We start from the raw sequence: 13,568 nt of genomic DNA on the forward strand, positions 1-13,568 counted from the left end.
TAAACTTCAAATTCAAACAATACACTTCAAACAAATGAGTGTGCAGGGCTCCATTCCACACCCTCCCAAAAAATGTATTTAACTATGGGGGTCAATTGTGGTTCTGCCACATGCTGCCCGAGGAACAGGCCAGGAAGCAGAGTCTGACTCAGAGAGTCAATTTGACTTCCAGTTCCCCATTGCTTCAGGGGGACATACCTTGGGACAGCTGTCTCCCAGTGTGTGGAGGAGATGGCAGAGCCAAGACTCCATGCACTCCCTGCCCACATGCAGGCAGGGAGGAGTAATGACCCAGGAGTGGTTGCTCTTCCTCTGGTGCTCCTATCCACAGCATGAGCAAACAGCATTTTTGTTTGTAAGTAAGACAGTGATTTACACCCCATTGTTCCCCTGCATGGCTGTGCAGGAAAAGTCACAATCTCTCTCATAATGTGCGATTTCCAGAAATGTAGAAAAACATTTTAAAATGTAGATACTAAAGAACAACAATACATTAGGGAATCCACAACACATATGGGACCAGAGCTGAGAAATAGATATTGGAACTAGAAGACTGAGAATATGAACAGTTTTGGAGCTGATCGTGTAATGTGCATTAATACCCAATTGCTATGCTATATGCTGACATACACGCATACTTTGCAGCAATGCTAACATCTATGTATAGTTCCACTAAGCAACAGATTCTTTTTTAGACTAATATGTGTAAAAGACTCCTGCCCACATGCACCGAACACCTGCCTAGTTATATTTAGTCTTTGTACGATGTTTTGTCCCAGTCAGTATGCATGAGGTAAATGCCTATAAAACTGTGGTACATTTATATAATAGCCTTGATAGACCTATGCAAATACCACTGAAGCATCAGGAGCTGCAGGTGCTTCTCACCTCTGAAAATGAGGCCACTTTTATTTTAAGGAACCTAAGTACATATTTAGGAGCTTAATTTTAGGCTCCCAGATTTGAAAATGTTGGTCACTGGCAACAGGAGCAGACTGCTGGGGAAGACCCAGGAAAGAACAGAGCCGCCCAGAGGATTCAGGGAGCCTAGGGTCTTCGGCGGTGGGGGGGCGGAGACCCGGCACCTTGGCAGCAGGTCCCAGGCAGAGGGACCCACCGCCGCGGATCTTCGGGGCACTTCGGCAGGGGGTCCTGGGGTAGAAAGACCCCCCATCGCCAAATTGCCGCCGAACACCTGGAGTGGAAGAAGCTCCAGGAGCCCGGGCTCCACGAGAGTATTCCAGGGCCCTGAGAGCATGTGAAGGACCCCGCTCCAGGAGCCCTGAAAAATTCTCATGGGGGCCCCAGGGCAAATTGCCCCCCCCCCCAGACCACGGGCAGCCCTGAGAAAGAAGCAAAGATGAACCACTTCTTCAATAGGGGAAACATGAACTATTAAAAATCTGCAGAAGGTGCTTTAGAACTAGACCAGTGAACAGAACTAGAAATACCAGGCTTGTGTTATTGTGTTATTCTATTTTCCATGCAGTATCTCCATCAATAACCCTCTTTATGTAACAGGTAGGTAGGGGGTGGGGGTGGGGGTGTGCGTGTGAGAGAGAGAGAGAGAGAGACAGACAGACAGACAGACAGACTGCTGCCTGCAGTTTCAAACACATCTTTATTTCACTTCCCCCTGCTCTTTTTTGTTAGCACCTACATTTCTTCCTTTTTGTATTGCATCCAAACGTTATACTGACTATGCTAGCTTCAGTCTTGTAGCAGTAGGATTTTATAACAAAATAAACTCCCATTAAAATGAATGGGATAGAGGTGCCTTTTGTTTCAACTGAGTTTTTATATGGAATAATGAGAGGAAATTGCTACCAAGCATAAACCATTCTTCTTTGTTAGTGAAGAATACAGCAGCTGTGGCTGATCTAGAAGACTGGCTAAAATGTCCTAAATCAGTTCTATCCAGTCCAGGCCTATATGCCATAACATTATGTGTTCCATTAAAACTGAAAGAGAAAGCTACAATTAGGAAACAGAAGAAAATGTGTCATTGGCTTACCACATCATAATTTAACTTTTCCTTTTGAAACTGAACTTTGAAACTCACCTGTTAGAAGTGAAATTGTAATAACCACTTTCCTCCAGAACTTCTTCAATCACAGACTACAGATAAAAGGAAATTCAGGTTAGTAAAAAAACGTATATCTTGGTTAAAAGTAAGAAAACAAAATTGTTCATGAAGAATGTGAAAAGCTGACCTGCATCTGTTCATATGTCATTCCTTCCTCCATGTCAAAACTGCCAGGAAAGCCTATAAACCAAATATCAGACAAAGTTTAATCACTGAAATTTTGGCCTACATGTGCCTCATCAGAGTTTCTTAGCAATCACAGCATAGCCAGAACAGTTTGTTAACAAGATAAATGGCTAACCTTGATCTTCATCTGTTTTTGCTGCATTGACCACGGTGATCACGTAAACAGGTGGGAGGAGGAAATTCTTACAGTATGATGTGATCTTCTAGATGTTGGTATGTGGTTGTAATCATAGAGTCATAGAAATGTATGGCTGGAAAGGACCTAAACAGGTCATCAGGCCAGCGCCCTGCTCTGAGGCAGGACCAAGTAAACCTAGACCTGTTTATCCAACCTGTTCGTAAAAACCACCAGTGATGGGGGATTCCACAATCTCCCTTGGAAGTCTATTTCAGAGCTTAACAGAAATGGTCTAGATAATTATTCCTGCCATGAGTGCAGGGGACTGGACTAGATGATCTCTCAAGTCCCTTCCAGTGCTATGATTCTATCCCTTATAGAAAGTTTTTCCTAATATCTAACCTAAATCTCCCTTGCTGCAGATTAAGACCATTATTTCTTGTCCTATCTTCAGGAGACGTGGAGACCAATTGATCCTCATCTTCTTTATAATAGCCCTTAACATATTTGAACACAGTTATCAGGTTCCCCCTCAATCTTTTGTTCCAAGACTAAATATGCCCAGTTTTTTAACCTTTCCTCATAGGTCAGGTTTTCTTAACCTTGTATCATTTTTGTTGCTCTCTTCTTGACTCTTTCCAATTTGTCCACATCTTTCCTAAAGCGTGCCATCCAGAACTGGACACTGTACTCCAGCTGAGGCCTCATTAGTGCTGAGTAAAGTAGGACAGATATCTCCTATGGTTTATACACTACATACACTCTTGTTAAGACAGCTCAGAATAATTAGCCTTTTTTGCAACTGCATCACATTGTTGACTCATTCAATTTGTGATCCACTATAACCCCAGGTCCTTTCTAGCAGAACCACTGCCCAGCTAGATATTTCCCATTTTGTACTTGTGAATTTGATTTTTCCTTCCTAAGTGTAGTACTTTGCACTTGTGTTTATTTTATTTCATCTTGTTGATTTCAAACCAATTCTCCAATTGGTCAAGGTCATTTTGAATTCTAATAATGGCCTCCAAAGTGCTTGCAGCACCTCCCAGCCATGTAGATGATGTGATCATATTGGAAAAACAGTCATGTCTGATTAACAACTATTTTTCCCCTTTTTAATCTGGAAGAACACTGTATAAATGCAAAAAGAAATGCATACAAAATGGGGAATCACAAGTGGTTTCTTTGTGGTTCCCCAGTTTAGCTGCGCCCAGTGCTTATCGAGTGTTGCTGAGGATGGAGCACATTGTTTGGAAGAGTGTTCAATTTAGGTGCAAACCATATTTGATGATAACTACATATGAAAAGTATACATATTTACAAGCCCTTGTATGGAGAGTGCTGTAGCAGATGAACTATGTTTTACTGTTTCCTCTCCAACTCTCGAGGCCCCATCCAGATAAGCAATTAAGTCATGTTAGTGCAACCACTATAAAACATGGTATAAGAAGAGATCTTTCTTGCACAGTGTTTAAATATTGCTTTGCTTAAGGCCCAAGTGGAAGATTTTTTAAGACACAAATAAAAGGCACCAAATTCCCACTGACTTTCAATGGCAGTTGGGCACCTAATTGCAATTTGAAAAAATCCACACATACCCCAAACTCAAGAACATTCTTTTAAATAGTTATGTCTGGTCCACAATCACAAAGTATACTGTCTTTTAAATCAGTTCCGCAAATATGACTTAATTGTCAGTAAAGACAGTAACTGACAACAAAGAGTTAATTTATCTTTACTGACAACTTCTAATCTCAATACTATGTATCCAACTTGAAAAGTGTATTTCAGATCATGAGTGTTTGCTTTCCTTACCTGTTCTATCATCTGAGGCCAATATATTTCCCCCTGAGGAGTGAAGTAATAAACGGCAATCTGCTGCAAAAAAGTTGGGCTCAATCAGTTCAGGAGAACCCTGGAGCAGCTGGAAAAAAGCAAAAACCATATTAAAACTACATTTTTTAAACTAAAATCTTCCATCGCAGAACATTAGTTTTTCACTCTCCTAAAATCCAGAGTTAGAGGAGAAAGGAGCTTTCAATACATTTGAAATGAATAAAGAACTAGTCAAATCAGTCATGAATGCTCTACCTTCTTCACTTCAGAGGTGTTTATCAAACACTGAAGGCAGCCAAACTGCACTCAGTACAAACCTCACAGCTATGAAAATCAAATAAAGTGCAAATTTGTACAAAAACCAAAAAGAAAAAATGTGTTTTCTCAACACTAGAAGAGAAACAGTCAATAGTTTGAGATTTTCAAAGTTTGGTACATAAAGTTAGCTTCCTAAACTCATATTTAAATTGCCTGATTTTTCAATCAGTTGGATCTCATCACTTTTGATTTCAACTGACTACTGTGAACATATGAAAACAGAATCAAATCATTTTTGGGTGTCTATGTAGGGATGTAGGATCCACTAGGATTTTGACATTACAATGTCATTTTTGTAGATAAATAAGAAAGAAATGTCTGTTCCTGTACTCTATAGTATCTCCAGCATAATCAACACTCTTCTCTTTCACTAGCTTTTAATACTGTAGAATCAGACTGGTTAGACACAGACAAGACCTATTATGGGAGGTCCTTTACTCCACCCCAACCCTTGGCAATGCAGGAACCTTCCTAACAGTCTGTTATTCTAATCTAGTCACCTGCTCACTCTAATTTTAAAAGTTTCAGGCAATAGTCCTTCCATCATTTCCCACTGAAAATTATTGTACAATATAACAGATATCATTGTTGAGGAGGGTCTTCCAGAGCTCATCCTAAACTTTTCTCTACTTAATTTCATCCCATTAAATCCTAGTTTTACTACGAACTACCCTTCATGTTGGTGGTCCTGGGCTGAGATTCTGAAATTTGCCACCCAACTCCCACTGACTTTCAAATATTTAGCTTTTACTTCTTCCTCATCCATCAATCCTCCCAGGCCCCGGAACATTTTTTATTGTTCTATTAACTGCTTTCAACTTGCCTACTTGGAGGGAGATATTCAGAACTGAATTCAGTCTTCTAAATACTGGGAGGGAGATATTCAGAACTGAATTCAGTCTTCAAAATACTGTCTCCCCACAGAAAAGGATCATCATCTTCTTGTACCTCAATGCTTCTGTGTACGTGGCCCAGAATCACAAAGGCTGAATCTATATCTGACCAGAAAAAATATCCTTTAATGCTTGCAAGTCTTCAGTAATTTTCAAGTGATGACACTGAATTATTGCTAACAGACTATTTATTCAGCAATCAGGAAGGATAATTTGGCTTCAAGAGCATTGGGCAGTTTCAGTGCTTTCTAAGAGCTCATGCTTTGAATAGAAAGATGTTGTTCCAAAATACCAGAATGTTGGCAGGCTAATGATAATGTAACAGGAGTTGACCTAATCCAGCTCTATTAGCCTTTAACACAAAAAGTTAGCCTTTTTTTCCCCCTCAGTTTAAACACAAACAGCTGCAATTTGATCCTAGGACAAGAAAAGGGAAGGATAAATGATAAAAATGCAATCCCGTTTGTTCTGTATTGTGAAACATTTCTTGGTAAATAATTAATAAAATATTTATGCTAACAGAGGCCCATTTTTGAGACTATTGAGCGGGGGAAGCATTTGCATTTAAAAAAAATTAGACAAGCATTAATTTTCCTTTAAGCATTATGCCTGGAACTGAAAAAAAATTCTATTTCTTATTTATAAAATAAAGATATGAGAATCATCATATTATGTTATAAAATACATTTCAGAAAACTTCTATGTGACTGTTTTGATCTCCTGCTGTTTTATTTTAAATCCCTCCTTGCTACTATCCTGATCTGATCCATGAAAGGAAAACAAGTTCTCTGATCTCTGAGGAGGTGGATTTTATGTTTTGTTTATTAGCAGCTGGCTGGATCTTTCCATTTTCAATGTGCGTGCCTCTGATCAAAGACAAAATCTAAAACTATTCTGTATCACTGCTTATCTAGGAGACCTTCAGACCATCAACTAAAAGGTGGATAAAGTATTTGCCTAAACATTTTCCATAAAAATTTGAAAAAATTTCAAATTAATCAAAGTTTTTGTGATACTAACTAAAAATTGTTTACTAGAAACATTATTAATTTTCTCAAGTTTTTGTTGAATCAGATACTTATTTTTCATGACTAAAATAGAAGATGAATCTGAAGAACACATACAGTTCAAAGCATCTTAATTAACTTTTATAAAGTTTTTCTCTCCCCCCCAATTAATTCATATAGCATAATTCAAATAGAAAAGAGATGACGATCACAACGTCTCACAATACTGCACCTTTTTAACTTCCAGTTTCAAGTTACAAGGATTGCTCTGTTGGCTGAAGAGAGATTTCTTGAATCTTTCAATAACTCTTCTTTTCAAGTTGCAGTGCAAAGCTGGAGGAAGCTATGGGGGACAGAGAAACAGCTGTTATCACCTCTCAATTTCGACTCCTCTATAGGCCACATTTCCTACAAGGTTTAGTTTTTAAAATTGGTAGTTACACTGTATATGTAGACACTGATATTTAATAGCCCAAGCAATAAACTACTGTATAGAATCTGAAACAATGCATATTGTAATAATGTTTTGTTCACCCACTTGTTAGAAGGTGTTGGAACCTGAAGAGATGGTAACTGGGCTCACTGTGACAGGTGTAGCTTGTTATATTGATAATGGATATAGAGGGGGTAGGAGTGGCCCCACTGGTCAAAATAATCTAGCATCTGGGACTAGGTAGTCTTAAGGGAGGAACCCTAGGAAGAACAGATCCTGAGGAGCAGGCTTGGGCTGAATTTTGTGTTGGTTATCTTGAGTTACCAGGATTGAAATCAGTGGAACTATATATGAGGATAAGGCCTTGATGCAATGCAAAATAAAGTGAACGGGAATCTTCCCCTTGATTTCAATGGGCTTTGCTTAAGGCCCCAATGTACTACTCAATATGATAAAGTGTGGCTGAATCTGGCCTTTCTATTGTAAGCTTTCCAGGACAGGAACTTTATATTTTACTTGTCCGTAAAGTATCCAGAAAGGTTTTGACTTTATACCAATACAGGAAAAATTCCCCTCTTTTTCTCTCTTTAACAAAGAAAAACATGCTGCATCTTTCAGAAGGTATAAACAGGTCTCTTATAGGAGGATCCTCTGAACTCTCTTCTTTATGAAAGATGAAATCTTTTTGTGTTCGAATTTTTTAATTACCTTCATGCTCTAAAAATAAATGTAAAGTCCCAATGGTTAGTCAGGCCCTTTTGTCACGGAAGCTTTTTTATTATATCTGTCATCATTCCAATGTGGAAGATAGAGTCATCCTATAACACATATTACACTTTGGGCTTAATTCTCCACTGCCTGGTACTTTGCATAATCATTTATCCCTGTGCATAGAGGGTGTAAAACTACCATTCTGATTTGGTAGCATTTGACACGATCACAGTGCACTGGTGCAAATAGTTACACAGGGTATAACTCAGTGATGAATCAGGATCCTTGTGTTCAAAGTGTCTGGACCAGGGTTATATGTCATAGATGTGATTTAACCCATGTTACACTTCACAAATGCATACGAGCAAATGCCAATTACAACTAAATGGAAACTTTTTGATACATGAAAGGTTTGACCATTATTCAGGCCATCCCCACATATCTAGCTATAAAGTCTACTTGGTTTTTTTTTGTATGTTTCTGGGAATAACCATGGTTATTACCTTGGTATAAATCCAGAACAATTATACTGACTTTAATGGAGTTATTCCTGATTTACACAGGCAAAACTGAGATCAGGATCTTATTCTGAGTATAAAGGGCTTCATCAGAACTAGTTACATCCAGACATATGCTGCTTTCTTTTCACCTAGACAATGTCTTTCATATGTTGTGTTGTAAATCCTTAAGAACTTTCAGCCAATCAGATGATGTTTCTAATCCTACAAGTAAGCATGTGATACTGTGTGAATTAATACCAAATACCTGCACATGTTGGGGGCATTGTGAGATAGAGGGGTTTAGGGAACAGTCAGCTGCAACTGAAAATAACCAGAGTTGTCTCAGTTGCTGCTGTCTGATTCCACATTCTGTTTCCATGAAATCAGATGTTAGATCAGTGAAAATAAGGCCAAGGTTTTACATAATGTTTTTTTAAAACTTGTTCTTGCACTATTTTTCAGAGACCAGAACAAAACCTGTTTCCATGGAAACTGGATAGGAAAGACTGCTGGCAGTCAAGAACCAGCAATAAGAAATCTCCCTTGTAAACTTCAGCTTCTAGTTGTTAGCTGAGATCTGCAATTGAGCATTTTAATAGCCAGCTACATATTTAAAGTCTGTTCTTCCTCAGATCTGTAAAAAATAAACAAATAATGAGGAGGATTGGAACTCTCAAGGGATCTGGTTACGAGGCATGGAGCCTTTCATTTATAGGTCACCATTTCAAATCTAGCCCAAATTGAAAGCATTGTTACTGCAGAGAGATCCTGGGGACTGCTTGGATTACAAAGCATTTTGAGACTGGGTAGGAATGTACCCTTCACTAAAGATAGCTATAACAAACACTTAGGGGGGCACACCAAAAACAAGACCTGTCTGGCCAGAAACTAGCACAACGTGGCTGGGAGGGTTTCCTGGGGCATTGTGACCAGAGTGGGTGGGTGTGTCAGGGGGAGGCAGAACAAATAAAAACGGGGGAAGACTGAGGCTTTGTCCACACCAGACTTTTGTCGGTAAAACTTTTGTTGGTCAGGGGTATGAAAAAACACCCCTAACCAACTGAAGTTTCACCGACAAAAGCGCTACTGTGGACAGCGCTATGTTGGGGAAAGACACTCTCACGCCAACATAGCTACCACTGCTGGTTGGGGGTGGGTCAGTTATACTGGCAGGAGAACTCTCTCCTACCGGCATAGAGTGGCTACACAGGAGACCTTACAGCGGCGCAGTGTAGACAAAGCTTGAGGCTATGTTTATACTACCATTATGTTAGCAAAACTTATGTCGCTCATGGCTGTGAATATACCACCTCCCTGAGCACCATAAATTACACAGGCATAAGCACTAGTGTGCACAGTATTATGTCGGTGGGAGAGCTTCTCCCACCGACATAGGTACTGCTGCTCATTTGGGGTGGATTAATTATGTTGACGGGAGAGCTCTCTCCCGTCAACATAGATCAGCTACACAAGTGATCTTATAGCAGCACAGCTGTACTGGTACAGTTGCACCACTGTACACTCTCTAGTGCAGACATAGCCTGAGAAACAGCCAGCCAGCCAGCAAGAGCATTTGAAAGCATGGTGTCTTGATTCTGGCAGAAATCTGGGGAGTGGTTTTTGGGCCCAGGGTGCAGATTGAAAAGAGTGTTCTTGGTCCTGTGAGCAAAAGAAGCTCCTTCCTACTCTTTGGTTCCTTCTGTGCTCACAGACACAGGTTGTTTATACATTTTCTATAAACAAACAAAACTGCATCAAAGAAATACCTGACTATCACCAGCCAGAATATCCCCAGAGCCCCAAACTCTGACTAGCCACGTGGGTCGAAAAGAGGCAACTGTATCAACATTTTTACTATCTGTTCAGTGGACTGTCTGAAGTGAGCCTGGTGAGTGCTGCCCATTCTTAGTTATCAGGTGTCCATACTATGATAACCACAAATGATTTTAATTAATGTCTCTGAGGGCCCTCTGAGAAGAGAGACTGGTATTTAATGGGTATGGAGCCTGAAATACTTGCTTATCTCTCCAGGTGGGCCCTCCAACACACAATTAAGGCACATTGATAGGGCAGAGTAGGGAAGATTGCACAGCTCCTTATCTCTTCTTTAACATACAGAGGACTTGCCACACTGTCAAGCTGGCATTAAATTCTATGAAATTCAATCAGTTCATTTTTTTTAAATTAAGGAGAAGTTTCTTTTCTTTGGCCGAGGGGATTCACTTCCAGCATTTTTCACCTTTGACAGGTATAATAATTTCAAGGATGTAAAATAGGTTAATGAGTCCTATTATGTGAGATACACATAAATTCAGTGTGGCTGTTCTATTTTAAAAGAAAATTGAATCAACTTTGGGCAGCAATCTGAAAGCTCCAGCAATGATACGCATATCTTGCCAAGTATAAACTGTGAATTTTGGAGGGTAAGTTGGCATTTATTTAAAATTAGTAATTGTGACCTTTACTACTGAGTTGTAGCCATGCTGCTGGAGAATGAAATCATTTGTTATACTAACAGTTTGATAGTACAATCTAAGAGATATATATAGTAGTTACAATTTTGCTTTAGTACCAGTTTGAAATCAGAGCTTCTACTCTCTTTAAATATTAAACATTGAATTTCTTCAATTAGCATTAAGTCAGAATAGAAACTGTATTTAAATTCAAAATATTTAAGCCAACTAATGCATTCAGCATTTGAAGTACTGTGTTAGAAATGCAGCAAAGAATCCTGTGGCACCTTATAGACTAACAGACTATAAGGTGCCACAGGATTCTTTGCTGCTTTTACAGATCCAGACTAACACGGCTACCCTCTGATACTTGTGTTAGAAATAATAGGAAACTCTTTAAAATGACTATAAGAATAAAAGCATTTCATGAAATCTCTGTGTCGGTGTTTTATATTAAGTCATTTGAAATACAATACTCATATTACTGGCATGACAGAATGTTATTAAAATAAGTTTCTGTATCAAATCCATTTTAATGAGGTGAGCCAGTGGCATTTCTTAATATGACTCAATTATTACCATCCTCCACATACTAATATTCAAGGTTAGTTTTTATTTAAATTTTTTCTTTTTAGATCATGCCATCTGTAAAAATGTCAGGTTCTGTTGTTTTTAAAGAAGAGCAACTAAAATAGCAACACTGTAGTACAATCATTTTGGCATCAACAAGCAAACAAAGAGGATGGAGTGTTCTGAAGCAGCAGAAATGCATACCTGAGTGATGTAGATTATTTTGTGCAGCTGAATTAGAATCTGCTGAATAGGGTCACTGATCTGGCGCACCTTCCTTTGTGACACAGCAATCCCTGCAGATGCTGCAGATGATAATGCTATAATCAGGAGGAGAGCCCATTTTGTTGCTTTTCCAGGACATATCACTAGTGTGTATAGATTATTCTTTAAAATTGTTGTTTCTATATGGAATCTAGACCAAAATAGTCCTTTGCCTTTTACTCTCTGACTTTTTCCCAATAATGTCCAAGTCTGAGATCAGTTCTAACATTACAAAAGGATAAAAGGGTTAAACTAAAAACCTTACAAGTTAGATAGCCTTATTAATCATAAATTCAAAAGGTAAAATCACTTCCTCTGCTTCATTCAAACTAAAATAGATTATTTGGCAGTGAAGAGGCATAAATATATTTTGCTTCTCAAAAGCCTTTTCAATTTTATGTGTAGGGTTACGTAACAGTATAATAAACACAGTCCTCTAATTTTAATTGTGGCAAACTATCAGTTATTTTGCACACAGATTAACACATGCTCCTTTGCTTTCAAATATTTTATTACTATTAACAAGCATCTCTTTTACCTTAGAAATTATAATATGTCTTATGTAGATAGTATGGAAGTATTCTTTTCACAAAATAGTTTTATTCCCACTTACTGTACCATATGTTTCTTGTAACAGTGAACTTTTCTTTCCAATATCTAGCCACATCAGCTTTTGAGAACACCTCAATGAACATGTGAGACAATGGATTTCCTCATATTTTCTGTTCATTGCCTAACTCATTGAAAATGGTAGTTATGTCAGAATTCCCCGTTCCTGCCAGATACCATTTTGGCTGACAGACAAAAAATAATTCAGGACAGGCTACATAAGAACTTGTTAAAGGCCCTCTAGATATCATAATCATAGTAAGTATATTACTATATAATTGGCAGATATCATGCATAATGTAAAAGGCCATAGATGCTAATCAAAATGCAATGCTGTAAATGATGCCCATCATTTCACTCTCCTATCCTCTGCCCAGAGAAGTGTTAATGCAATGTTGGGGGCAAGGGAAGGGAGGAATAGCTCAGTGGTTTGAGCATTGGACTGCTAAAGCCAGGGTTGAGAGTTCAATCCTTGAAGGGGCCACTTAGGGATCTTGGGCAAAATCAGTACTTGGTCCTGCTAGCAAAGGCAGGGGGCTGGACTTGACCTTTCAGGGTCACTTCCAGTTATATGAGATATACCTAATTGAGATTTCAAATCTATAGTACCCATGGCAAGTGTATCTCAGCAAATAAGAAGAATTATGTATTATATGGTGTTAGTTTAGTTGCTCTACATATTCTGTATGTATACAAATACTATTTATGTCTATGTCCACAGATTATAGTTATGCATATAAAATATATACACACACAGGGCAGCAGCTGTGTGCCAGAAACCAGAGAGGGGAACCCCTGAAGCCAGCTAAAAGGACTCCCTTCCTTGGAACTCTTGTAAAAAAGGAGGTTTTGAAACAGGCTAGACAACGTCACAGGAATCAAGGCCTGGAAAGCACAGCAAAAAAAGAAAAAAAAGAATCTCAAAAATAATCAGGATAAAAATTATTGTTGAATTTTACTTCTGAGTATTTTAAACTATGAGCCAGATTTGTGTGTGTTTGTATGGTGCCAAGGGATCAATATTTCTTGGTTTGCAAAGATTGATGTGTGAAATTCCAATTGTTGCCATAAAATTGGTTCTCTGAGTGCCATGGAGTACACATGGCACTGATAATAATGACTTGCACCAGCAGGCAACTGAGTTCTTTGTGTGGTGGCCCTGGGGAGATGAAACTTACTTCCCTTGACATCCACCTCAGACAATGCCTGCCCCACTTTTTAAAAAACCATTGAAGACATAGCAGGTGTTTCCACCTGAAATCCCTGTCAGCTCCTGTGTATGACTCCTGCTTAATGACATCATTATGTCTTTTTAGTGTTTTATTTGTTTTTTGTATTGTCTGTTAATTGTAGTTTTGTTATGTATTTTAACTGTGCAACATCTTGAGCACGTTGCCATGGGACATTTTATCTATAAAATTAACATTTTCTATAGCATGAATTTACTCTGTTTCATAGTCCATTATGCTACATATACATGAGTGGAGATTCATACAAACAGAGCTACCCTCACCTATTAATATGCAGGGATAATTGGCTTTAAGATCTCAAACTTTCAGATGCCAGATGAATTGAATATTGATA

At 38.6% G+C, this 13,568-nt stretch overlaps 1 protein-coding gene across 5 annotated transcripts in view; it reads right to left on the reverse strand.

Annotated features, from left to right (window-relative positions):
* NEK10 (NIMA related kinase 10) overlaps positions 1–13,568 on the reverse strand; it is a 172,434-nt gene that overhangs the window by 11,806 nt on the left and 147,060 nt on the right. For 3 of the 5 annotated variants that reach the window (XM_030550992.1, XM_030550991.1, XM_030550989.1), the window contains 5 exons: positions 11,316–11,416; positions 6,677–6,787; positions 4,206–4,314; positions 2,214–2,266; positions 2,063–2,118 (listed from right to left, as the gene is read on the reverse strand). In XM_030550992.1, the coding sequence (XP_030406852.1) occupies positions 2,063–2,118; positions 2,214–2,266; positions 4,206–4,314; positions 6,677–6,787; positions 11,316–11,416 (430 nt within the window). Of the gene's footprint in view, positions 1–2,062; positions 2,119–2,213; positions 2,267–4,205; positions 4,315–6,676; positions 6,788–11,315; positions 11,432–13,568 lie in introns of those variants that run through there. The other 2 variants (XM_030550990.1, XR_003998829.1) reach the window with 2 other exon arrangements.

Source organism: Gopherus evgoodei, chromosome 2 (genome assembly GCF_007399415.2).
Source record: "Gopherus evgoodei ecotype Sinaloan lineage chromosome 2, rGopEvg1_v1.p, whole genome shotgun sequence".
Lineage (NCBI taxonomy): Eukaryota > Metazoa > Chordata > Testudines > Testudinidae > Gopherus > Gopherus evgoodei.